General features: G+C 36.9%; 1 protein-coding gene across 9 annotated transcripts in view; it reads left to right on the top strand.

The window, feature by feature from the left end:
- piezo2b (piezo-type mechanosensitive ion channel component 2b) overlaps positions 1-27,238 on the top strand; it is a 125,940-nt gene that overhangs the window by 45,410 nt on the left and 53,292 nt on the right. For 8 of the 9 annotated variants that reach the window (XM_081597931.1, XM_008434601.3, XM_081597930.1 and 5 more), the window contains exons 6-14: positions 6,032-6,317; positions 8,849-9,062; positions 14,553-14,727; positions 20,574-20,693; positions 21,222-21,257; positions 23,648-23,765; positions 24,533-24,720; positions 25,521-25,751; positions 26,149-26,269. In XM_081597931.1, the coding sequence (XP_081454057.1) occupies positions 6,032-6,317; positions 8,849-9,062; positions 14,553-14,727; positions 20,574-20,693; positions 21,222-21,257; positions 23,648-23,765; positions 24,533-24,720; positions 25,521-25,751; positions 26,149-26,269 (1,489 nt within the window). The remainder of the gene's footprint in view (positions 1-6,031; positions 6,318-8,848; positions 9,063-14,552; positions 14,728-20,573; positions 20,694-21,221; positions 21,258-23,647; positions 23,766-24,532; positions 24,721-25,520; positions 25,752-26,148; positions 26,270-27,238) is intronic. The other variant, XM_008434600.3, reaches the window with a different exon arrangement.

Here is a 27,238-nt window from a genome sequence, read left to right as displayed (position 1 = left end):
TCTAAAGAGTCCAAATGATATTTGAGATTAGCTTCTTTAATTTCATTAGTAAATTAACTTTTCTATGATATTCTAATATATTGAGATCCATCTATGTAATGGTATTAATATCTTCAGCAGGGAACGTAATAATGCTTTCCATGTTGCAGCTGCAGATTAGTGCATCGATGAGTTTCACGCTTTGTATTCTTCTACTCACTGCCTGCAGGAAACGAGGTTATGCCCTCATGTTTTCCACTTTAGCTCCTCTGGTCTCTTAACAATAGATGCCCCATTTGAGGCTTCATCCACGTCAACATAAACTTTCTGACTGATGGAGTTTAATCATTACTTTGATCCAGCTGTAAAGCTGTCCCTTTCTCCCACTCCGGCCTCGCCGAGCTTCGCGGGAGTTTGAGCATAAACTTTCGTGTGAGAGTTGATGACTTGGAAAACAGCCTCCCATCATCGCCTGGCAAGTCTCTACCACCGCTCTTTATGACTCAGGCTTAATTAAGTCCACATTTCCCCGATCCGATGTTCTCCGACTGGCACAGATGGCATCGCTCCATCTCTCTGTCTTTATCGCTGGGAAAAGCACCAGGGAGGTTTATCTTTACTGGCTTTTGTGGTTCATGTTTTGACTAAATCTGAATTTTTACCACCTGTTTCTTGTGTCTGTCTGCTGCTTTGGGTATTGAATTCAACAGCTGAGTTATTATGTTTGTCTTTTACCGAGACTGTGGGCGACTGGGGGCACATTTGCTCACAGCCAAGGAAGAACGAAGTGGTCCAACATCTGGTTTCAGAGGAAAACATCCTCCGAAGGCCGCTTGCTCTGTAGGGCTAATGATTATTTTAGTCATTGATTAATTGTTCTGATAATTAATCGGATTAAAAATCTGACTGAGACACTGAGGTCCTTTAAATCAAGACTAAAAACCCACCAGTACAGAGCTGCTGTTGAGCCATAAATATTGGAACATTGATCAGCATTTACGATGTTTACTTATTATTTTAACGATGGCACTTGACATCTTGATGATTTTATCTTTTCATGAAGTTGAGCACTTTGTCTTGTTGCTGAAATATGTGATACAAATAAACTTGATTGATTGAAAATTTTAACACAGCATACCTTTACTGTACATTTGATTATTTCTAGCAAAAGATGAATCTGCAGCTAAAAATAAATACAAATCTTTGGACTATTAACTGATAGATAAAAATTATTTATTTATTTATTTATTTATTTATTTATTTATTTATTTTATTTAACAGAATTTGAGCTCAATCAAATAAAAACTGCCACTTCAGGGACTTTGGTTAGAACATATTTACAGATAAAGCATATATATATATATATATATATATATATATATATATATTGTTATGGTCTGGCTCTTAAACCATAACAAATGAAAGGGAAGCAATGCATGGAATAACTTAAAAAGGAATTTATTTAACAAAAGTCATAACTGGTTGGGAAAGAAAGGGACAAAGGGAGAGAGTGGCAGGGAGACAGAAAGAAAAGAGCTTCTCAGTCAGAGGAAGTGGTGAGTCTTAAGGTGGATCTGGAGACACTGGCCAGCTGCCTCCACTTCCAATCAGCACCAATTAAAGACATGGATGTTAGAGACCCAGAGGAAAAGGCCTTGGGCCGTAACACCCCCCCTCTTCAAGACAGGGTCCCCACTGGAACCCTGGACAACCTGTGCATTAACATATGGAAATAAAGAAAAACAAAATTAAGTGCACTAATATCTCAGACCAGCTGAAATGAAACAAAACTTAGATTCTCTCCGATCCCATCCATACCCAACAACTGGTACCTTGAAGTGACTATTAGACAGGTAGGAGAGAAGAAAAGAAAAAATGTTACTGTCTTGGTGCTCTTGATAAGGCATCCGCGATGACATTATCAGCACGAACATGATAAGGTTTCAATAGATTAACATGAATTATTCGCTGTTTCTTCCGCCTTTCTGGAGTCGCAATGAGATAGTTTTGATCAGACAGCTGTTTCAAAACTGTGTGCGGACCAGAAAACTTGGCCTGAAATGGTGAAGTCACAACAGGAAGTAAAGCTAGTACTTGGTCACCTGAAAGAAAAACACGACGTTCAGCTTTCTTATCATACAAACGCTTCATTTTTTCCTGTGCAGACGATAGATTCTCTTTTGCCAACTGAGTAGCAGTAAAGAGTCTCTGCTTAAACCCATTAACATAACTCAACAGGTTTTGTGGCGGTGCAGCATCCTGACACTCATCTCTCAAAACTGTTAACGGACCACACACAGTATGACCAAACACCAATTCATTAGGGCTAAAGCCCATACTCTCTTGTGTTACTTCTCTTGCTGCAAGTAACAACCAAGGCAGACCATCCTCCCAATCAGCATCCATCTGAACACAATAAGCCCGGAGCAAAGATTTTAATGTTTGATGAAATCGTTCCAGTGCTCCTTGGCTCTGCGCATGGTATGCTGTAGACTGGTTGTGCTTAATGTGCAGCTGCTTCAAAATCTGTGCAAACAAATGAGAGGAGAAATTAGATCCTTGGTCACTCTGAATGACTTTAGGTATCCCAAAAATGCCAATAAACTGCACAAGAGCCCGCATCACAGACTTTGCAGTAAGTGTGTGCAATGGATATGCTGCTGGATATCTGGTGCTTTGGCACATAACAGTCAACAGGTACTTTGCACCTGAACGTGAAGGGGGAAGAGGACCCACACAATCAATTATTAAGTGCTCAAACGGTTTACCAATAGCTGGAATAGGATGCAGTGGTGCCCGGTTTAGAACTTGATTGGGTTTACCAGTGAGCTGACAGGTGTGACAAGTTTTAATATAAGAAGATACATCTTTTTTCAGTCGTGGCCAAAAAAAATTTCTCAAAATGCGATCGTAGGTTTTCCTAACTCCCATGTGTCCTGATTCATCATGGGACACCTGCAAGACCATGTCACGCCATTTCAAAGGTACCACAACCTGATAAACTGGCTCCCCAATACCATTCTCACCACATGGCATCCACTTCCTTAACAATATCTTGTTTTCAACAAAGTATCCATGAGCATGGCTCTGCATCTCTTCAACAGGTAATGCAGACTGAAATAAATGCTGTATGGTGGGATCGGATCTTTGCTCCTGCACCAAATCATCCTGTGGAATAGACAGAGGAATATTAGACAGACAAGAGGAAATCTGTTCATCTTTTCTGACATCTTCATCCTGATGTATATCACAGGATGCTTTCATTGCCCGTGTCACAGCACATGCTTGAAAAATGTCAGGGTGTGATTTTTCATTTTCATCAGGACCACTGCTGATCAAAGGTACTGAAACAACAACTGGAGACTCTGGTTGATCAGGCCAGACTTTCCCTCCAGCTATATTGTTCCCCAGTATAACTGTAACACCCATCACAGGCAGCGCTGGTCTCACACCCATTCTTACTTCTCCTTCAAACAACTCTGAATGGAGCACAAGTTTATGTACTGGAACACAAAACACAGACATGCCCATACCCAACACAGGTATAGATAATCCAGTGTCAGACTCATCTGAAAAAGGTAAAACGGATGCCAAAATGAATGAATCGTATGCACCAGTATCTCTTAAGATTGTAACTGGCATCTTAACGTCACTCCCAACCAAAGAAACATGTCCCTCCAACAGAAATGGTTTGTAAGAACTCAAGTCAGGTTTCCCAGAAGATGACACTTCAGCCATTTTGTGAGGAACATTCACAGAAACTGATGCAGCAAACGCTGCTGGTTTAACTTGAGTTCCATTTTTATTTCTGGATTTCAGCAAAGCACAGTCTTTTTTCCAATGACCTTTTCTGTGACAATAATTACAAATTTTGTCCAGATCATGGTTACTGCGATCCAAAAAAGAACCTCCAGAATGTGTGCTCTCTGCGTGCTCTCCACTTGCATCTTTATGTGTCAAAACAAAATCATCAGCCAAGACTGCAGCTTCTGACACAGTTTTAACCTTCTGTTCATTAATGTACACTGCAATTTTATGAGAAACAGAGTTTTTAAATTGTTCCAAAACCATTAAATTACAGAGATCACCAAGTGTCTTAACATCAGAGGAAGTGCACCATCGGTTGAAATGAATTTCCAAATCTCTTGCAAACTCCACATAAGTTTTGTCACCTTTTTTCCAGTTTCTAAACTTTTGTCTGTATGCTTCAGGGACTAATTCATATGCTTTCAATATTGCAGCTTTAACCTTGGCATAATCTTGGCCATCATTCAAGCTCAACATAGAAAACGCTTCCTGAGCACGACCAATCAAAACACACTGAAGCAAAATTATGCGGTCTGAATCAGACCAATCTCTTGTGTGTGCAACCCTTTCAAACAAAGTGAAAAAAGTATCAACATCCTTTTCACTGAACTTAGGCACCAAACGCAAGTCATTTAATACATCAGAGGGTTTGCATTTTGAGTCCCCAACACAAGATTCCGCAGACAATTTGCCATCTTTCACCAGATTTAATTTCTCACTTTCCAAATTTATTCTTGCCAATTCAATTTCCTGTCTCATTTTTTCCAAAGCAAGAGCCTTATCCAAATCTGCCTGCTGTCGTAACCTCTCTAAAGCCAACTCCTTTTCTTTCTCCAGTTGCATTCTCAACCTTAACATCTCTTTTTGTTGTTCAAAATCCAAAACGTCAGACTTTACAGCCTGAGCACCCAAATCTTCAGGTCTGGAAGGTGAAGACAAAACACCCATCTCAATTAAATTCTCCCTTAAAATTGCTTTAACATTGTCTTTCAACCTTTTATCACCGACACTTATTTTATAGTGTTCAGCAATTTTTACTAGTTGTTCTCTAGAACACTGCTCCAAAAATCCTGCCGATGGAGATTTATTAAAGTCTTCCACAGACATGACTAAAGTCTTAATCACAAAACAGTGTTTCAAACTTTTAATTGCTGACAATCTGTGCAACACAAACCAATCAACCCAAACCTCCCCTCTAACTGCCTATCAGAAACTTTCTAGCTCAACCCTAGTCTTCAGAGATCAGGGACGGTGGGTATTTATGCACTTAATACCAATAGAGTGGAAAAGGCGACCAGAAAATTGGCAACCCCCCAACACTATGGCCGTGCCCCCGAGACAACTGCTCCAACCATATGATCCCACACTACTGTTTTTGAGCACATGAATCCCAAAGGGGAGACACGCTGAGGCCTACAGGGGAATCAGTTCAGATGAGACATAATGAATTGCACAAATCAGTCAACAATTAAGACTTACCAATGAGCTCATCAAAAGGGACGAAATCAGGCAACTTACACCAAACCAGAGAAGAGAGAGAAAAAAAAAAAAATAATTTTCCCAAAACTAAACTCAAGATTTCCACACTAGCTTCCCAGTTAAATTAACAAACAATGTTTACCACTTAACTAACTCAACAAAACTAACATAAATTTGAACGAGCCCCCAATTTGTTATGGTCTGGCTCTTAAACCATAACAAATGAAAGGGAAGCAATGCATGGAATAACTTAAAAAGGAATTTATTTAACAAAAGTCATAACTGGTTGGGAAAGAAAGGGACAAAGGGAGAGAGTGGCAGGGAGACAGAAAGAAAAGAGCTTCTCAGTCAGAGGAAGTGGTGAGTCTTAAGGTGGATCTGGAGACACTGGCCAGCTGCCTCCACTTCCAATCAGCACCAATTAAAGACATGGATGTTAGAGACCCAGAGGAAAAGGCCTTGGGCCGTAACAATATATATATATATATAAAAATTTTCGGCTTAATTACTGCTTTGAGTGTGTTGATCTTTCAGCAAATGGCCTTTTTTGGTCTGTGTACTCCATTTAACAATTAATCGATATCAATTATTTACGTCATCAATTAATCACAATAAATCCGATTAATTGCTTCATTTCTCGTCTCGTGTGACAGATTTATGCTCAGAAATAACCTGAGATGACAGGATACGCTAACACACCTGCAGGTAAACGGTTTTCAGCACCTTGGAGAGCTCTGATTTTTAACTGTCGTCTTCCACCTGTAAGGAGGACGAGGAGAAACCGAGCCTGGACGACGACGACGACGACGTCCTGCTGGAGGATGACCTGGAGGCCGGGTACGAGGCTGAGGAGGACGAGGAGAACGAGGAGCTCTACGATGAAGATGAGGACGATGAAGAGGAGGAGGAAGAGGAAGAGGAGGCCAAAGAGAGCACTAAGATGAAGATCCTGAGGATGGTGGCGGAGGTTGCTTCCAAAGTGAAGGAGATCATTGGGAACCTGATCACCACAGCAGGGAAAGTGGTGGTCACCATCCTGCTGGGCATGACAGGTGAAACTCTTTCTGGTGCTTTCCAGTTTAGGACTGCAGCCAGCAATCACTTTAGTAATCCATTATTCTATCAATTATTCTGACGATTAATCAATCTGAAGAAAAATTGGCACATTCTGCAGATTTTCCATTTAACCACTTAACCTTTTTTATACAACATCAGAAGTTCCTTTTTTAAATAAGAAAACAAACATTGCCTAAAATGTCCCAACAAAGCTTCCCTTCAGTGAATTTGAAGCAGGTGAAGCTAAAACTGTGGAGGAGTTTTGAGTAAAACACTTTTACAGACAAAGATATTTTTGTCTTAAATGCAAAATTTACATATATTTTGTAAGTGTCAGCTAAATTACACCCTTTTTTGAGTTGACGATTATTTCAACAATCGATTAACCTGATTAATCCGATTAATCTGATCGTCTCAGCCCTTTTCCAGTTTATGGTGGAAAATAATTGGAAATATCAAACTTTTCATTAGATGGTGGTTTTATAACAGAAATGTTGAATAGCATATTATAAAGCAAAGCATCTGTTCATCTGCTTAATAATAAATAATGACACTAAAAACACTTTTATTTCACTTACAGTCTAAATATTGACTGATTATGGTAAATATGATTATCATATAAATTGTTTGGATGTATTTTCAGTCAAACGTCCCTGTGTTATAGGAAAAAGAAAAACTGAGATTGACAGTTTAAATACGTGAAATAATCAAATCTATTTTTAAATAAAAGTTTTCTTTAAAAGAAAATTTCATTATTTAAAAATATACCTTTTAAATCATTTAAACAGTAGGTTTAATTATTTCATGTGACATTTAATTACTTAATTGCACATATTATAATAACTTTATATTTCATTTTTTATGTATTTACTTATTTGTTGGTGTTTTAATAATTTAATGATACATTTAATGAATTAAATTACACAAATATATTATATGGCATATATATTTATATATATTTTTTATTTTTATTTTGTCACCCACAGCTCTCCTTAACGAATGAGCTGATCCAATAAGAAGTCTATAAAGCAATGCAGCAATGTTACACAGTAATATAGAGAAAATGGAGAAGTTAGTTTTAACATGACCATATGAATGTTTGACTCACTCACACCAAAGTTTATGAATAAATGCTTTAAAATAAGAGAGAGCTCTAGTGACACTTATACATTCAATATCTTGGGGAAAATGTTGCATAAAAAGACTGTCGCTGATGCTGAAAGGATCAAGAATTAAATTTATTCATGCACAGCACATCTCTGTGCTATAAAACAAGCCTCATAAGCGTCAAACAGGCCAGAACATGTAAGATGGCCGTCAGAGAGCCGTTAATTTGAGGCACGAGTGGAGAACCGAGTCAATGTTCTGTTGAGGAACTGAGTTGGCATCCAACACTGAGAGTGCTATCACAGCTCTTTTAATCTTTAGATGCATTGTACAAACACTAATACTTCTTAGAACCACAAACATCTGCATATTTTATTGGTATTTTATGTGACTGATCAACACAAAAAGAAAGAAAATGGAAATTGTTTCAAGGTTTTCTAAATTTTACTAAAAATTTGAAAAGCGTGGCTTGCATTTTTAATCTGTCCCATTCACTCTCACACTTTAAATACAGTACAGTAAAAAGTATCTGTCTTCAGACGTCACCTAATTCATGAACCAAGTCCTTTACTGTGTATTTTAATAGTATACATGCAGTAAAAGAGGAACAGCTTCTTAAAGAGACAGAAGCCAATTTAAAGTCTTTAAATTGCATAGTCAAATGTCTTTTATGTCATTTTTTAAAGGGGACGTATCGTGCAAATTCACATTTTGCACATTTTAGTATTTTTGATTTGGTCTCTACTGCTTCTAAAAATACAACCAGCCACTGTTTGGAATTAGATTCATGTTTTTGTGGTGTTTGGAAAAATGAGTTGTTTCAAAAACCTGTGGAATGTAATGTCACAAATCAGCAGACACCGACTGTTGCCTAGCAACCTCAGAAGCCCAGCCCGTTTCCTAGCAACCCAAGCAGAGCTCCAGCACATTTGCTCCAGCGCTGTATGTGCTGTACAATGGCTGCTGGAAACGACAATTGTCTTGTTGTTGACCTATCATCCATAAACCACTTGCTGTGTTCTTGCTTGTTGTGCATGAGGCTCCACTTCTGCTTTTCAAAGATGTACAGTTGTAAAATTGTTCATCTGTTTGCAGCTATTTTCCTGTGCGGGTGTAAACGTTGAGTTTGGGGCGTGGCCAGGAGCATCTTATTTAGATATAGAGTGTCAGGAGGTTCTAAAACAGCTGAAAGAAGTTCAAAACAGGCAGAACTGAACAAACTAAAATCTCATTAGCTAACAATGATTTTGTGCAAAAAAATGTAGACCGTAATCTTATCTTAATCTGTTCAAAGAGGAATAATAGGTCACATTTAAGAAATAAGTTCCATAAATGTGAACTATTATGAATTTTGCTGACTCAAAAAGGTGTTTTTTCTTGAACTAAGCTGCTGCTTCTTTTTGTTTTTCTGTGTTTACAGGGATCATGCTGCCTTCGCTGACATCTTTTGTTTACTTCTCCATCTTCCTGTTCCTGTGTACCTGGTGGTCTCTCTGCCGGACCTTCAACACCCTCATCTTCAGCTGCATGTGCGTCCTGATGGCCATCTTCAGCGCCGGACACCTCTTGGTGCTCTACCTCTACCAGTTCCAGTTTTTCCAGGAGTCCATCTTCCCAGACGACAACTACATCAGGTCAGAAGCTAATCAGTAGTTTTATTTAAAGATGATGCTTTTTCCTGGCATAAAAAGTGGAGTATGGAGACACGGCGACATTTATTTCACCAGGTTTGTTTGAGTGTCAATAAATATTTGCTCTTGTTGTAAACAGGAAGGTAAAAAGAACTGGTAAATAGTGAAATGTATACCCAATAAAATGTCTTCTGCTAGTGGGTTCTGATTCAGTTTCTTGGCTAAGATTGTGTTAACAAGACAAGGATGTTGACTTTGGTTTGCAAGAGCTCACAGAAATACCTGTAACTAAATATCACCTGTAACTTGGAGAAAATGCCTTGAAATAATAATGTGCCAGTGAAACTAGTACTTTTTCACCAATATTAAGAAATTATTTATTTTAAAAAAGCTCACATTTCTTGCTGAAAAGTTACTTGTAAGTTAGTTTTGTCTTATTTCTACTGTTCCGAGATATTTGCACCTGAATTAAGACCAGAAATCCTTGGTGATATTTTGTTTTTGCAGTGTATGTCGTGTCTTATTTTGAAAAGGAAAAGATGAATTACTGCACACATTTGACTCAGAGATGTTGGAGAAGGAATACAAGTTTAGAGACTCATCAAGAAGGGACTTATGATCTATTAATTACTAATTACTAATTACTAATTAAAATCTTCCTATAACTTATGATCATAAAAAAATAAAAAAAATTTAAATAACTCTTTAATGCCGTTTTCCATAATATTTCTGTTTTTAAACCAAAGAAATTTCTGCTGAAACCTGGACCAAAATTTGTGAACACAATTTCTTTTATGGCACTATGATGCTCATGTAACTCAGTGGGGTAAATGTTATTTGTTAAAAAATGTAAAATATTATAGGTTAGAAATTTGAATTCTGTGAAAATAGAAAACTGTATGCCGAGCTGTGATGTTTAATACATGTTACTTACTATAGATGCAGCATAAATTTCAAGGCTCAGCTTTATTGAGCAGTTGAATGAATTTTTATTGATTACAAGCACATCAAAGCAAAGCATAGTTAGCAGTCTGCTGTTCATTTACGATTAATTCATTCTGATTGATTAAAATGTCAAATATCTTTGGGAATGAAGGATTTAACACTTGGCAGTCTCTAACTGAAAATGCCGAACTGTGTTTGTTGCTTCAATAGAATCCTAAAATTATACATTTGCTCAAAAAGTCTCAATATGTGTGCAATATGCTCGTCTCAGGTCCAGTAGGTTCACGACAGACACACTCGGGTATTTATTTTAAAAAAGAGGAAATCAAGTTGGCAGCTTCTGCCCCTATTCATTAAATAAAATACAATAAATAACCCTAAACAAACTACAAAGCAATAACTCTCAATGAGCAGTTAGCAGCTGTTAGCATTTGTAAGATTAAACGTAGCTAAAATGGACAGCATTTATAATAATAACAGTTAAAAACATATTCAAAACGTAGCACAATTATTAACAAAACACTGTATATTAAATTTGTCTAATATATGTGTTAAAACATAATATTTGTAAAGAAAACACAGAGCTGATCCTAATGCAAACCACAGTTACCGACGGCAACAGAAAAAAAGGGGGCGGAGCTGCCAGTTACTGGATGCTATGGTAACCACCAACTGCCAACAGCCGCATAACAGAACTGAACACACCAATAAATGTCTGGAGAAACAACTTCTGGGTAAAATAAAGTAAATTTAAAGAATGAATAAACACATTTTGACAAACTTCACATTGATATGTTAAAGTAAAACCCTGTTGCATGTTCTTCAGTGAAAAAGAGCTAATAAATGTTTCAGCGAACTGTAAATACAGAAAAATATAAACAAGCAACAAAAAATAGTGATTGAAATAAAAAGTTATTGTTTTTTGTTTTGTTTTAGTTTTTTGTGTTCTTTAAATGGTTTAGAGCTCCAATCAGTTTATTTGTGATAATCTCCAGCATCACTGTTGCTGTTCTGGTGTCTGTGGCTTTCCAAGGTTTTTATTGATCCGATTCGTTCCCATATGAGAGCTGCTGCTGTGTGAGAGGATCAAAGCTATTTACAGCGATGTTTAGCTAAAAACCGCCTAGAGCAAACACAGATTCCTCCTAAATCCCTCTGTTGATGGCAGATAAACTGTTTGTTTTTGCTTTGAATGAACAACATCCTCATTTGCTGAAGGAGAAACTCCTTGTGTTATCAGTGTTGACATTTAACAGTGAGAAATGTCTAAACTCATAGAAAACTGATGGGATTCTTGTCGTTTTGTAATATTTCAAGATTATTTCAACCAGAACAATATGCGAACTGAGGCTGCAACTGACAATTATTTCAATAATTGATTATTCTGGCGATTGATCGGATAAAAAAAAATTGTGATATTCCTCAGATTTTTTATTTGACCACTTAAACCTTTGTACACTGTATTAGGAATACATGAAAACATGCAAAAAAAATAATTCCAGCCTTTTTAAAATAAAAATAAACATTTTATTGCCTAAAATGCAACAACATAGAATATCTTCCTTTAATGAACACTTGATTATTTATAGTAAAGAATGAATTTGCCGCTAAAAAACAGTTCTAACGTCGACGTGTGAAAACTTTCCAGCTCTTTCTGCTTGACGTAACATCAAAACAGCATAGAGCTGATCTACTGATTATTAGGATTAAACAATTAATTATTGGATTGCAGAAGGAGATTTACTAACATAATTTTAATTTAAATTAATTTGTTTTTATCTTCAATGCAATATATATATATTTTTGTACAGTTTTGGCTTAATTATTTGTTTTGTTCTTCCTGCAAATTGCCTTTTTTGGAATCTGAATACTCCAGCTAACAATTAATCAATTACTAAATTAGTTGTCGCTTATGATAATAATTGATTAATCATTATTAACCGTTTCAGTCCTAAAACATTTATACATTCCAGTTGTTGCTTAAACTACAGATTCATCCTTTGCTAGAAATGATCAAGTATTCACTAAAGGAATGCTACGTTATTGCATTTTAGGAAATAAAATCTTTATTTTTGTTTTCAAAAAGGAATTGAGCTATTTACTTGTTTGCATTTATATATATATATATATATTTCTAATGTTGCATAAAAAAGGTTAAGTGATTGAATGAAAAATCTCAGAATATTAAATTTTATTTTATTTTATTTTATTAATCATCTAATTTTCAGAATAATCGATAGAATAATCAATTGTTAAACTAATCATAAATTGCAGCTTAGACCAAACAGGAAATGTAGCACTTCTGGAAAGTTCCTGACTTACAGGTTTGTTAAATAGGCTTAAAAGCCAGATCTGTGGAAAGAAACTAATCATATTAATGGATCCAGTTCAGCTTAGCAGAGTGATCGAACCCACCAAAAACTACGCCATGGCGTCATTTACGGCAACACAAAGCATCTGATCTCTGCAGTTTAACCAAATAATGATTGAAGCCTGGATATAATATGCAGATGATGAGAATATTAGGCCTGTTATGATGAAAAGGTTTTCTGAGCGATAAATTGTCCCAGAAGTTATCGCGATAAACAATAATATTGTTTTAATATCAGTTTTATGGTAATGGCATAATAAGACAAGAACACATTCACAGAGATTGAAATTAACATTTAAGAATTTAAACACATTTTAAATATTCAAACATAAATAAACAAAACAACAAATACATTGAGTTATAAAGTCTCTGAAAATAAAATTGGCATTAAAAACAATTGAAGGTGCTGTGGTGGCGCAGGGTCGAGGCACGACCCAATTATTGAGGCCTTGGTCCTCGTGGCGGTGGTCGCCGGTTCGATTCCCAGCCTGCCAACATTTGCTGCATGTCTTCCCCCTCTCTCATTACCCTGTTTCCTGTCATACTGCCTTCAAATAAAGACCACAAGAGGCAACAAAAACCTTTAAAAAATAAAATCAGAATTGGTTGAGACCAAAACACCAGACTGGAGATTTTTACCATCCAGTTTTTTGGTAGAAATTGAGTTTGATGTAATTTATGATGTGACTAACGGATCTATTCCTTATTGCGACGGGGCTAGAAGTTATTTAAACTTTAACCAGAACTGTGGCTTGTTCCGATGTGTTGACTTTCCACCAAGCTGAGGTATTTCTGCCTTCTGCTGTGCTGGAAGTAACACCTTCCCCACGGCCGTGTTTCTTCCCTGCTCGCCTCCTGGCCGTCAGAGCGAAACTCTCGGGCTGTAGAAACCCGCAGCCCCTCCTCGGACAATGGGCTGCGGCAGCGCCTGGCCTAATTGTGCTTGTTGACAGCGACTCGGCCTTGCTGTGACTCTGGCGTTGAGTGAGACCGATGAGAGGCCCAGCTTCCTGCCTCCCCGCCTTACAATGGAAGTCCCCAGTCACATGACCTTCCCGAGCTGAAAGGAGAAACCGTCCAGGAAGCGGGTCGGGACGAGCGGGGCGGCCCGCCTCTCCAGATGGCATGAAGAGTCTCAGGGGAGATGGTGTGTGGCGTCCGTCAGCGCAGTTCCTGAGTGGACGTTCAGTCAGTCAGGAAAGGAGCGATACAGACGAATAAACACATTCTTACCCTCGCTGCGTTGTTCAGATTCCAAACTTCAAAGCTTTACGTCTCAGGAATGTCTCCTCTGATGAAGTGATCAAATAAAAATAGCATTCAGCTCAAACTGTTCTCCTTATAAAGCATGAATAGGGATAACAAGCTTTGTTTTTCATTTTGATTATTAATCAGCGGAGAATGGAGAACACATCAAGTTTACTGGACGATGAATTGACTGAAGTTATTGCAATAAATGATATTATTGTTTTGAGACCATTTTCAACTAATATAATGGTAATAATGCAAGAACACATTGTCAGAGCTCAATAAACTTCTAAATTATAGTGAATATTTAACACTGGAACTGGAAGAAAATTTTAAATATCCAAAATAAGTAAAGAAAATAACAAATAAAATTAATTATGAAGTCTCTGTAAACATAAATATCCTTCAAAAATGGTTTAGTTGAGACCAAAACACCAAACTGAAGACTGAAGAATCAATAAATCACGCAAATGGAAATTATTGAGCTCGTTTTAATTTATTATGCAATTAATTGACTTATTGTCAAGAGTTGCACAACGTAAAGTAAGAGTGAAAAGTGGCTGTCCAAAAAAATTACTAAAGAGCAAAATAAAGTATTTGATAGAAATCACACTTCAGTACTGACTGAATCATTTAATCTTTAGAAATTACACAATCAGGTGGAACAAAATAGATGCAACAAACTTATGAAACTCCGACAGAAACTGCAGGTGTGGCTGTCTGGTGAATGTCTGGTTAAAACGTGTTTGTTTTTCATTCAGTGGGTAGAAAAACCAGAAATTTTACTCCAGTAATAGTAGATATACTTCATAATAAAAACACTCAAGTAAATGTAAAAACATTACTGAGTAGATGTACGTAGTAATTACCCAACTGCTAAATTATAAGTAATTTCCCCCTAAACTGCTGTCTTTCTTCTCTTCTTCCAGGGTCTTTGGCATCTCCCCCATCGTCCAGACCAACTGCTCCTACACCTGGAAGCTGATTGTTCACCCGGACCGTAAGTGGTACCACTTCGTCAATCCCATCATGCTGCTGGTCCTCTATTACACCCTGGCTACGCTCATCCGCCTCTGGCTGCAGGAGCCCATCAACCAACTCATGGTGAGACACCAGGAGTATTTTTACTTGCATTGGTTTATGGTACTGCACAATGGAGCATCTTTACTGGGAAGGGTTTTATATTTTATGTTATGGGGCTGTTTTTAAAAGCCTTTACTAAGGTCACTAAGCCTGTTGGAGAGGAAAAAGGTTGTTCATTTTTCAGTCATATTTTCACCATGCTAGCCATAGCGTGTGTGTGTGTGTGTGTGCTTATGGTTTTACCTACTCTTACATTTAGATTAGAACTATACAAATTAAACGTTTGTATAGTTCCAAATGTTTAATTTGGAACTATACATGTCATAGTTCCAAATTAAACATTTGACTCACAAACTAAATATTTAGCTCCAAATTAAATAATTAGTTTAGCTAAATATGTGATTCCAGGATAACCATAAACAATATTAATAATAATAATATTTATTTTCTGAATTATATACGAGTATTACTATATTGTATTTACCTCAGACCAAATATGTATATTGAAGACTAAATACTTAGAAGGAAGCAAAGATATTTAGCTTTTTAGCCAAATGTTTAGCAAGTGAACTAAATATTTAGTTTAGCTTGCTAACTATACTTTAGTTTGATTGCTAAAGGAATATTTAGTTTAGCTAAACTAAATGTTTAGCAAGTAAATGAAGTATTTAGTTAACAAGTTAGCATGCTAACTGTCTGAACAGAACAGAAACAACAAATAAATTGAATTATAAAGTCTCTGAAAACAAGATTGTCCTTCAAAAAAGAACTTGCTAACTAAATATTTAGTTTGTTTGCTACACTTTTAGTTAATAAGCTAAATATTCTGCATATTAGCAAGTTAAATATTTAGATAACCTGCTAACCAAATATTTAGGTTTTTAGCTAAATATTTAGCTAATATTAAAATTCGTTTGGCGACAAGTGGAAGTGGACTGTCAAAGTAAAAGCCAGGTCTTGCGGACCTTTAACGTCATCTGTACCCAGAATGCATTGCTGTAGGATTACAGCCTTCAACTTCATAGCATTTAATTGTAAATAGCAAAACTCTTTTGCTAACATGAAGGCCTTCTTGAAGCTGTTCTGAATAAATTAGAAGTTGAACTGCTGCAAAGTTAAATTAACGGAGTATTTTTTTTCACCTCCATTAACACAGAAGAGCGTGAAATCCTGCAAAATCCAATTTCTGAAAGGGCAAATGATGCTTTTGGCTTCGGTAAAACTTTCCTCCAATTGTTTTAATGAGTGGCAGAGTGTGCAGCAGAATGGTGCGTAAACTTTTTTTCCACATTTTACCAGAGAGAATCCCGTCATCCCTGTTCTCAGAGGCTTCAGCCTGGTGATAGGATCTGAAGTTTGGGAGCTGGAGGCCCCGCTGTGGTTTGGCAAATTGTAATGTTTTCAGTCTGGCCCATGGGCGCCTCCCATGTCGTATAACATGTCTGATTTAATGAATGGATGGGCCTCTGAAGAATCTGATTCCCTTCTTAGGAGGTAATGCATCTAAAACCCTGCAGGATAGCAGGCGCTTTGCACCAAATTTATACAAAACTAATCTAAAATTTGACATTATATCTCAATGTCAAGTGTGGAAAAATGGTTCAGATGTTTTTCTTGCTTTTAGCTTAAAGGTTTATGTTTAGATTTCTGGATTTGCATGTCGATTTGGAACAGATAAACGCAAAATAAAAATAAACATTTTCAGCTTTTCAGTCCTTTTTCCTTTATCTTGTCATCTATTTCCTGGATTCAATCGATCAAAGTCTGTCCTAATTCTCATTTGCTGCCACTCCCCAACCAATGATCTTAAAGCAGGAAACAACTAAGCTAATGATAATCAGCTAATTTTATTATTTATATGTGAAACATGACAGCACAGAGGCCATTCTGACACATCATCAGGTTATCAGATTAACCAACAATTAGTCAATGAATTCAAAGTTTGATCAAAATAATACACAAAGAATAAAATACAAAAATGTACCACATGGCATGTTTAAAAGGTTAACAATTTTTATAGTTGACAAAGTTGTTACTGTTATAATATCTACATTTTTTATTTAAATTTTTTTGTTTGATTTATTTGCTTTAGTAAAAATGTTTCGATTTACTTTGATGCTTGAGGCACTTAAAAAACATTTGACACAACTTGATATAATACTTTTATTTTAGACTTTTATTTTAGAGTTCTGATGTTTTGGTTCAGATTCTGTCTACAAAAGCTCCAGATTTTGTTCTGAAATATATCCAAACTGGTTTGCATGAGCAGCAGGGTGTCCTTGGACATTTAGGATACATCCAGGTCGATCGACCAGGCCGGACTTGTCTGCTCTGTGTGCGTATAATGCGTTATCTGAGACGCTGCTGGTCTAATTTTGAAAAGCAGCAGCAGAAAATGGCTCCATATTCAAACATTAAACCGTTATACGGGAGGTTTATCAGCATAAATTTAGCAAATAGTCAAAGGTTATGGTGCTATTAAGGGATTTCTCATTGTTGATGTTACAGTAACAGTTTGTAAAAGCAGAGAATGTATTATCTACAGGACGGATCATATTTAAATATGTTTTCCTCACAAAGTTTAAAGGGGACGTATTATGCAAAATTCACTTTTTGCACGTTTTCATTCTTCCTTTGGGTCTCATCTGATTCTAAAAGCAGTCAAACCAAACCAGACAATAGGTTAATGTTTTTTAGTGTTTGGAAAATGAGCAGTTTCAAAAACCTCCCAGTTGTTAAGTCAGAATCAACAGACCTGAGCCGTTACCTAGCAACCCCAGCAGAGCCCAGCCCTGTTACCTAGCAACCCCAGCAGAGCCCAGCCCTGTTACCTAGCAACCCCAGCAGAGCCCAGCCCTGTTATCTAGGTTGCTAGGTAACCTAGGTAACAGGTTACCTAGGTTACAGAGCCCAGCCCTGTTACCTAGCAACCCAGCGGAATTCCACCATGTTTGGTCAGCTGGTTTTATGTTGCTGTTCAAGCTAAATGCTTTGTTGTTGACTTACCATCCAGAAATCACTTTGGGCTTTCTTCTGCTTTGGTTGTGTCTCTGTTTGAAGACATTTTCAAGTGCTAGTGTAAACGTTGAGTTGGGGGGCGTGGCCAGCAGCAGCTTAATTGGATTTAAAGTGACAAAACGCCCTAAAACAGCTAATAGGCAGAACTTAAGAATGGTTTTGTGCAAACAAATTTAATGAACATGTTTTGCAGAGCCCATAAATGTGTCCAAACCTGTTTAGAAGGAACAAATTAACGACATAATGGGTCACCTTTAAATTTTTTAACAAGTGTATCATATCAGAAAGTCATTTCAAAACAACCTCAGCTGCACAAGTCAATAAATACTTTAGATTCCTAAATTCACTCAACCTCACGAACTAATGTGAAGCTCCATGTTGTGTGATCACCTTAAAGAAGACCTGCCTCCGTCTTCCTCCACCTCTGAGCTCGAGGCTGCGCTCCTCCATCTTGTAATGGAGTTATAGATTAGTGTTTTTATAGAGGGATCAATATTTCCCTTCAAACCTGTAGCCTGTATGCATTATTGATCTGTCCACAAAGTGATGCGTGTGTGTGTGTGTGTGTGTGTGTGTGTGTGTGCGTGTGTGTGTGTGTGTGTGTGTGTGTGTGTGTGTGTGTGTGTGTGCGCTTATGGTTTTACCTACTCTTACACTTTAGAGGCTAATAATAAAACATGATTGGTGCCTAAATCACACACTGACAGGTGTGTTCAATGGTGGAGGTGCCAGATTATGATGGATCTTATCTCTGACAAGAAAAGATCAAATAAGGGACATTTCTGATTGGTTGCTTAAATTTTTTACATATATCAAACTAAAACCAAAGAAAAAAAACAGGAAAAACAAACAAAAATATATATATATTTTTAAGGTCTTAGAGATTCCTGATTGTCATGTTATCATCATTAACTCATGAATATGGAGTCATATTAATGCCAGAAATCATGAGGAGTGAGTTAAGTTCAAGAGAGGCAGCATTTCCATTTCTTTGTGGGCCCTTAAACGCAGCACGTTGAGCACTAAAACACGCTTCCTCCACCCGTCTGAATGCTGTCGCCAGGAAATTGTTTGAATATTAACAAATTTGATTTGATTCTTTCCTTTTTAACTTGGTAAAAATGTAAATTCATAGGAATTAGCATGTTTACTTTGTAAAAATTCAAAGAATAATGTCTACTGTTACATTATTGTGTTGCCATAGCTACAATCTGATGCTACGAGTTTAATCTTTGTGTTTGAGCTCCTCCTCTTCTTCTTCTACTCTTTTAATCCATGTCACGTTCTTCTTCTTTTATGGCCATGCTGTGCTGCTTTCAGGGGCTTGCAAATAAATGGAAATACGGCCACTATTGGTTCCATCAATTAATAAATGTTGTATTTGCTTTATAGACTCCTCAGGATTTTTGGCAGGAATGTGACGCCACATACGATCCTCTTAAATGCAAAGGTTTATGATTCTCTTAATGCATTATTTATCATCCTGAGCTATAAACACATCACCAAACAGAAAATTAATATGTTGCTGTTGCTAAAAGTTTAGCAATATTAAATATTAAAATAATCTGTATCATAAGTGATAAAGTTGGGATTTGTGACAAAAACATTGTTGATTTTTATATTTTCTCTCATTAAAAACCATCAATATAAGACTTAAGTTTCTTTAGTACAGTATGTTGTACTTGCCTTCAGAAAAAATTAATTGTACATCATTTGCAGTTTAGTAACTTTCGACACACAAGTGAAAGTCGAGGTAAATTTAGGCTTCTTCTGCACCACATGTGGTATTTTTATTGCAATTTTTCAGTCATTTTTTTTTATCTCAGGCATTGAAAACGAACAAAAACTCTGAAATACAATAAGTAATACAGAAAGTGGCAATTAAGTTTGGACCAGTTTGATGTAAAGTTAGGATGTTTGCTTGTTTGAAAAAATAATTTCAATAAAATTTGCAAAAATAAAAAAAATAAAACGATATTGCACATTTAACAAAAAACGATAATTTTCAGAGTGTAAATAATTTAATAGTTGATCGTGTGGTAGTATATCCATTTGGGTTTTACTTTTTTCCTGTATTCCATTCCTGAATTGTAGAAACTGGTTTCTCAAACTTCTTCAGGACAAAAACCACTTGCCCTATTTAACAACTATAATCAACCTGAAATTGAAATATTAGTGTAATATTCTTCCAGCCTGAAGGTAGTCCAACATAAATAGTTTTATTTTAGGTGTTAAAATGCAGTTAGTCAGCGTGGGGTGCAGCGCTGTTCATTGCCTCCTCCTGCATTCCTGTGGCATGTTGTGCATCTTAATAATATTTAAAAACAAAAGTTCTGCAAGTCACCCTGAGAAACTTTCCACCGGGATCTTCAGGATTTCTTTTTAGTGACCCGGTTTTCCATTATTATTTTTAAGCACAATCCTTTGGTAAGCTAGCTATAGCGCCGCGCTTTGAGCTCAAGTCACTGCAAATAAACAGTTGTTTACATGCAGTACCTCGCTGACCACTAAGGGGCGCCACCATTGGCCTGGGAAGTGTAATTCAGAAAATAATAGCACTTTTAATGAACTTTTAGTCCAACTTTGCAATAAAAGTGTCATTGTTTACCGAATTACACTTCATGACAGCAGTCATAAACATTTATGAAGAATTGTTCATGTTCTTACCAGTGGAGTATCAGTCTTATGCACAACGCTTCACATAAAGTAGTACGAGATAAAACTCATCAGCATTTCCTTTTTAAAAAGTCGCCCAGCTTTATCCAGCTTCAGCTGATAAGAGTAGAAAACATCAGGTCCAGTGTTGAAGAAGCACATCCAACACCAAACTGCTATCTGTGTTTTCTCAGGACGATGAGGACGAAGATATGTGCGAGGAAGAGAAGCAGAGTGGAAACGGACTGAGCAACTCGGCCAACAGGAAGAGGCATCTGTGGTGGGAGTCTCGCCAGGGCACGGATGAGAAAAACGTACGGCAGGGTTGTAAGGCACGCATGAGCAGCCTTGTATTGATTATCGGACATTTGATTAAGTAAACATGATCCTGTTTGTTATCTAAATGTGTAAGGTGCTGGGAATCCAGATAGCTAGTTTAACTGCTGAAGAACCTGCTCACACGGCAAATAACTCGTTTTTATTCTAAAACAAAACAATAATATTTTAGATTAGCAGAAAACTAGCTGTAATGTGATAACCTGCAGCTGTTTATTTTCTAGCTTCATTACTCGTTCTGTTTCAGTGTAATAAATCATCATCCCATTCTCCCAAGCACACTTTCTGACAATGTTCTTATATCAAAGTGTGTAGTCTGTCCCTGGCGGCCCTCGGCAGCAGCCTGGAAGCTTTTAGTGAGCCGCTGGCTGGATTTACAAAGTCGCTCCGCTCGCTCGGCTTTGTTTCTGCTTATCAGCGACTGTAAAGAACAAGGAGGTCCTTTGACTTCAGCAGCTCATCGATAACACGCCTCGCCTTGTATGCTCTGTTTTTCCTCCTCCTAGCTTCTCTCCACCCAGGATGGCATCAGTACTACTGAGGTGCGGCTGCTCTGGATGTGTTTTTAACTCTATTCTCTACTCCCCTGTGTGGTCTTCTGAGAGAAAGTGAATGAATACTTTCTGCTTTTCAGACTGCATCCTCATATAAGGCACTACAAAAAAACATAATAATTAGACTTTTAGTAGCTGTGTTTCCATACAGACACGATGCAGCGTGACGTAACACAAGATCCCGTCTCCCAAAAGCCGCTCGCTAACGATGACTAGCACTGGTTTTAGCTGACAAGTTGGCAACATATTGTGCAAAATCTTAAATGTACAATATATGTAAAAGAAAACGGGATGCAGTGCTTTGCTACTAATTGTCAACAAGGTCAGGAAATAGTTTTAATTAAGAAAAAAAAAGCGAGTGAGAGTTCAGCACATCTACAGTTCTGCTAGCTTGACTGAACTGTAGATGTGCTGTGGAATCTGGTGTGTTTTGGTTCAAGTAGAAAAAAGTGAATAAATAAGGCAACCTAAACACCAACTCTGACAGATCATCAGTAGAGCAAGCGTTTAAATTAGATACTCAACCACTGCTGTGTTGATTTTCTAAAGGGTGGCTAAGAGCAGCGGCAGCTAATCTACCACAGCGATGACTTAATGTGTCATGATGTGTGTTTGGTTGGTGGTGAGGAAAACGCAGACGAGCCCAGGTTGACATATTAAGAAGATGATTTAATACAGGAAACAAACTCAAAGTCACAGACGATGAACGTATGACGAGGAGCACAGACAACAGGTGGACCTAAACACACAGGGAGGGTAATCACAGGAACGAGACGTCCTGTCCTGATCAGTCAGGACGGCACAGAGACTCGCAGGGGAACAGAAGTAAACACACGAAAACCTCTAAATAAATACACAGAAAACACAGATCCTCACATAATGAACTTCAAGCCTAAAACCATAAAATTGTAACGGACTGAATGTTCTGTTCTTTGTGTGGGAAATGTTTGTTTTTAGTGTTGAATCCTGAAACATTGGTTTAGCTGTTGTCAGCGAGTTGCTATGGCAACGAGTCCATGCGTAGCGAGAGAAAAGGAGAACACAGTGGTTTTGAGTTGTTCTTCAGGGTTTTTTGTGTTATTTTTCCCTTCCCTGCACTAAGTTAATAATACCTACATCTCCAGGTATTAAAGGGATTGTTTTACCGTAGCAGTGCAGTTATGAGTGGCTTGTAAAAGAATCGTCTTTTTGCCCTCCAGTGTTGGGCGCACGCGTAAAATTGCCAGATGTGACATGTCGATAACTGCACAATTTGACATTTCAAAAGTAAACTCGCTTTATGAAAATGCACCAATTTAAAAACATTTTTTTTTTAAACTGTTTTTTGTGCTGGAATGAGGTATTTTCTTTGGCTGTATCGAAATATGTTTATTTTCCAAGACTTCAAAGGAAACACTTTATTTATTTATTTATTTATTTTTTACGCCAAATAAGTCACAATAACCAGATGATGTCACTGGTGCGAGTTACAACGAAGAAGACGACAGTAATTTTATTTTCTGATGGGGACGGATACAGAAACATGGATCAAAACACACCAGTGTATTTTGCCATCGCTAATTCACAATGCTCGTCCCTAGAAGGACCTTTAACAGTTGATTAAAATGAAAAGTTAAGATCAACAGCTGATGCAATAAAATGATGATAAAGATATTAAACAATATACTTAAAACTACTGAAACAAAACAATTACTATATTTAAAAATGAGTACAATTCTGGTTCATCTGTAGCCAATTCTTAAGCCTTGAATTGAATATTTTAATGTGAATTATGATCTTACAATCAGAAGTAGTTTTGTAACGACTGGTTGTGTGAAAACCATATTCACGTGTGATTTTAAATGCATTTTGTTTTTAATTGAAACATCAAAATTGGGTTTTTCGACATTAGTGGATTATGAACAAATTTTTGCACACATTTATAATGGAGACATAGCTACAGTCAAAATACTGTTAGTGCCAACACTTTAATGTACTGTAGCATGTATAAATACATCTGTTGCATATTTGCAGCTGTAGTTCCCTCATTTTTAAAGCAAAGAAAGGGAGAAAGTATTCCCTAGATGAAGAAGTCCTTGAGCAGGTTTATAAGGAACTTGAATCTGAAATGCAGTGTGAAAAGTAGCAAAAAAACTTTACATTGCCCTGCAAAGACATTGCACAGTAACGAACTATTAACTGAAATGACCAGAAATTGTAATAAATCTGCTACTAATGGAAAAATGTCATAATTAGGCATCTGTCTAATTAATTCAAAATTATCTCGCACAGTTGCTCTGCTTTGCTTTTGCAAGGCTGAGTGTGTCACAGTAGCATAATCCCTTATCGTCTGTGTTTTCTTAGTGAGATTGATTTGAGTTTCTGATTCTGATCCTCAGGTTGTTCCCACCCAAAACGGGACGTCTTTTGACTTTGTCACCATTGAAAACGGACCAGCGTCTCTGGACTTGTACTCAACCCCCCAGTATAAACTGGACAAGCTCAGTGATGGAACAGGTGAGCCAAGAGCCAGTAGAAATGCTGGAAAACTAATTAAATTTTAGATTTATTCCGCATGGACTGAATGTCAGGAAGATGTCTAGATTAAATTGCTTCTCATTTATTTATATTTAACATTTAAACAGCTTGATCTTAGCTTATTTTATCTACTTGTCGATTACCTTAGCAAAATTTTCACTTTACATTATTTGAGGTTTACTGAGGTATCTCACCTTAGCTTGTCGTGTCTTAGCGTACTTTGTTTGACCTTCCTTTATATAAGACAAAAGGCCTACAACATAAGCTAATAAAAGCTGATATTGGGTTTTATTAGCTTAGTTTATCTTGTCTTTCATACTGTAACCTAGCGTAGCCTCACTTTAACCTCTTTTACTTTATCTTATTTTAGTTTATGTTAACCTTCAGTTGTTTATATTAGTTTAACTTAATTAGGCCCGAGAAGCTAAGCGCTGCGAAGGCCTATTGTAATTTAACTTAATTCCCCTTTTGCGTTGACTGTTTTAGTTTATCTTCTTATTTTTATTCATAAAGATTCATTCTCTCTCCACACCAGAATGGGTATTTTTCAAAAGTGATTTTTATTCTCTGCATGCAACAGCCAGAGGAAAATAATGTTTTTTTTAATTTTAAAAACACATATTAAAACAAACTGCTTTCCAATTTTTTATAATCTTTCAATCATGTAGACTGGCTATCTGGAGATTCTTTTTTAAAAACAATAACACTTTGTACGTGCTCACTTGATTTTATCATCATCCAAACAGAGAAGAAAGATGAGTCTGTGTATGAAGTGAGTTTGCCTCCTGAGGATTCAGCACTGAAGGAATCAGAAGAAGAAGAAGTAGAAGAAGAAGAAGAGAATGACATTAAGAAAAAAGGAGTCGGCGCGATGGTGAAAGTTTTCAATTTCATCATGAAACAGAGCTACATCTGTGCTCTAATAGCCATGATGGTGAGTGAAGCAAATGCCAGATGGAGTAACATTTAAACGTGATCTATTTGTTTGAGTTCTATTTTTTCCATAAAGGGCAACATGGTAAACTTCATCCTTAGTTTACTACTAAAATAGACAGTTCAGTAGAAAGCCTTAGTGCCTTATTTTTAAAGGCAACCTATTGAGCAAGATTCACATTTTGCACATTTTTATACATTTATTTTGGTCTCAACGCTTAAAACCCCCCAAAAAACTAGATGTTTTCTGCCAATAACTTGATGTTTCTCTGTGTCTGGAAAATGAACCATTTCAAAAAACCTCCAGAATGTAACTTCACAAATTAACGGCCCGTTACCTAGCAACCCCAGAAGTCCCACCCGTTACTTAGCAACCAAGCAGAGCTCCTGGCCAGCAGCAGCTACTTTAGATTTAAAGTGACAAGACACCCTAAAATAACAGCTCATTCTGAACGGAGCAGACTGAAATCTCATTATCTAGGAATGATTTTGGGTAAAAATTGTAATGAACATGTTTTGTATAGACCATAAATCCATCCTAACCTGTTCAAGGAAGCTTTAGGTAAATTGTCTTAGTTTTATACTTTCATACTGTTTTTGTTTTCACACTGGACATTTAACCAGCTCATATTATGAACTTAATTAGAGTGGATCCTGCCATAATGGCCTAGTTTAGTTGTCAGACACTGGAAGATAAGCATGAAAATGGGAGAGTAACATTTTAGAACAATAAAGTAAGGTGGAATATGCTGTGGTAAAGCTGGTATTTTTTTAAAAATGTGAACACCGGGTCGTCTGCAGGCGTGGAGCATAACCTATGTGAGCTGGCTGACCTTCGTCTTCCTCATGTGGTCGTGCGTCCTGTGGATGGTGAGGGACCGGCGGCGGTACGCCATGCTGTCGTCCCCCTTCATGGTGGCCTACGGCAACCTGGTGATCGTCCTGCAGTACATCTGGAGCTTTGAGAACATGACGCCGGTCGCAGGATTCTTTGTCTCAAAGAAGAACCCGTTCCACTCGCTTTCATCCAAGGTTTGGAAGCTGAAATTATTCTGTTTTTATTAAATTGTAAAACAAGCCAGAGCGGTGTAGTAAACTTCAGAGAGTGTGTTGGAATATCTCTGAGGATTTAAAGATTTCCCCTTTGCGGTTTTTCTGCGCGTGTATTTATCCTTCAGGTGCTAGAAAGTGCAATAATATTTCATAACTACAACTGAATTTTACTATTAGCCGTCTGACAACCAGAACATCTGCTTTGAAGTTTACACACTCGGTTCTGATTTACGGCTTAGACTGAACAGCTCTGTGTGGCTTTGGGCCAACAATAACTGGCTCTGAGTCGCCTCATGTAAACTGCAGTTAATTCATCTCTTCGTAGGCTCTTCTTCTTCTTCTTCTTCTCTGAATGTCACCGTTTTGTTGTGTCTAGATGTTGTGTCTGTTGACGTTCTGGTTGCTGCTGAGACAAACGCTGACAGAGCGACAGGAGAAGCTAAAAGAAGACAGCGCAGGTCTTTCAGACGTCTTTGTGGATGAACAGAAGAAAAAGGGTAAGAATTACACTAATCCTAATTTTGTTTATATTAGTCAATTCTTCCAGGATGTTGTGATTTTTGTTTTATTGTTGCAGCTTAAAAGTACAACTTTTGCAGCAACTTAAAAAAAAAAAAAGTCTAATTTTTTCCAAGCTTTGTTTTTGCCTTAATGTAGTCTTTAAAAAAGTTTAAATTACTGCACATTTCCTCCCCAGGATAGACAGGATTGTAGCATAGTTCATATTTAACATTTAAGTGAAAACAACATTTTTATTATCTTCTTTAAATAGTAATATTAATACAAATAACATCATGTCCAGGGAAATGATCAAAGTGCAAAATAAGAATTAATTTTGTTCAACCAAGTTAACATGAACTGTGTACAGATTATAAGAAAATCATTCAGAATATCTCAAAATAGTTTAGCAAAAAAAAGGGCAAACAACTGAAACGACTTACCGAATTAATTGTGATTAATTATCAAAATAATTAGCAACTAATTAATCGATTGTTAACTGGAATATACAGTAAATTTGTTATGTTTTAATTTGCTGAAAGAACAGCAAATTAAGACATAATTAAGCCAAAATTGTGCAAAAAAATAAACATTTTGCATTTAAAGTAAAAGAAAAGAACGTATTTGTCTGTAAATATGTTATACCCAGAACTCAAGCAGCTTTTTAAGCTTCACTGAGTTCAAATTCTGTAAAAAAAAATAAAAAAATCAGAAATTAGAAGTGGGTCAAAATTCAGCCAATCTTGCAGTGATTGGTCAGAAAAGAAAAATACATGAACGCTACGGTGATTGGTCAGATTTGTGGAACGGTTGTAATGATTGGTGAAAATGATCAAAGTTTGTGAATGATGAGTGAATTGTTATTGATAGTTGGCTTCCTGGAGGGACTGGTTAGTTACCTACAGTTTAAGATGGTTTGTTCAATTGGCTAAAGCATCTTTAATTTGGTTTGAAAATGTTAAAATAAT

Source organism: Poecilia reticulata, chromosome 17, assembly GCF_904066995.2.
Source record: "Poecilia reticulata chromosome 17, P_reticulata-male-v2, whole genome shotgun sequence".
NCBI classification, from domain to species: Eukaryota; Metazoa; Chordata; class Actinopteri; order Cyprinodontiformes; family Poeciliidae; genus Poecilia; species Poecilia reticulata.
This window is presented reverse-complemented; position numbering and strand designations above follow the sequence as displayed.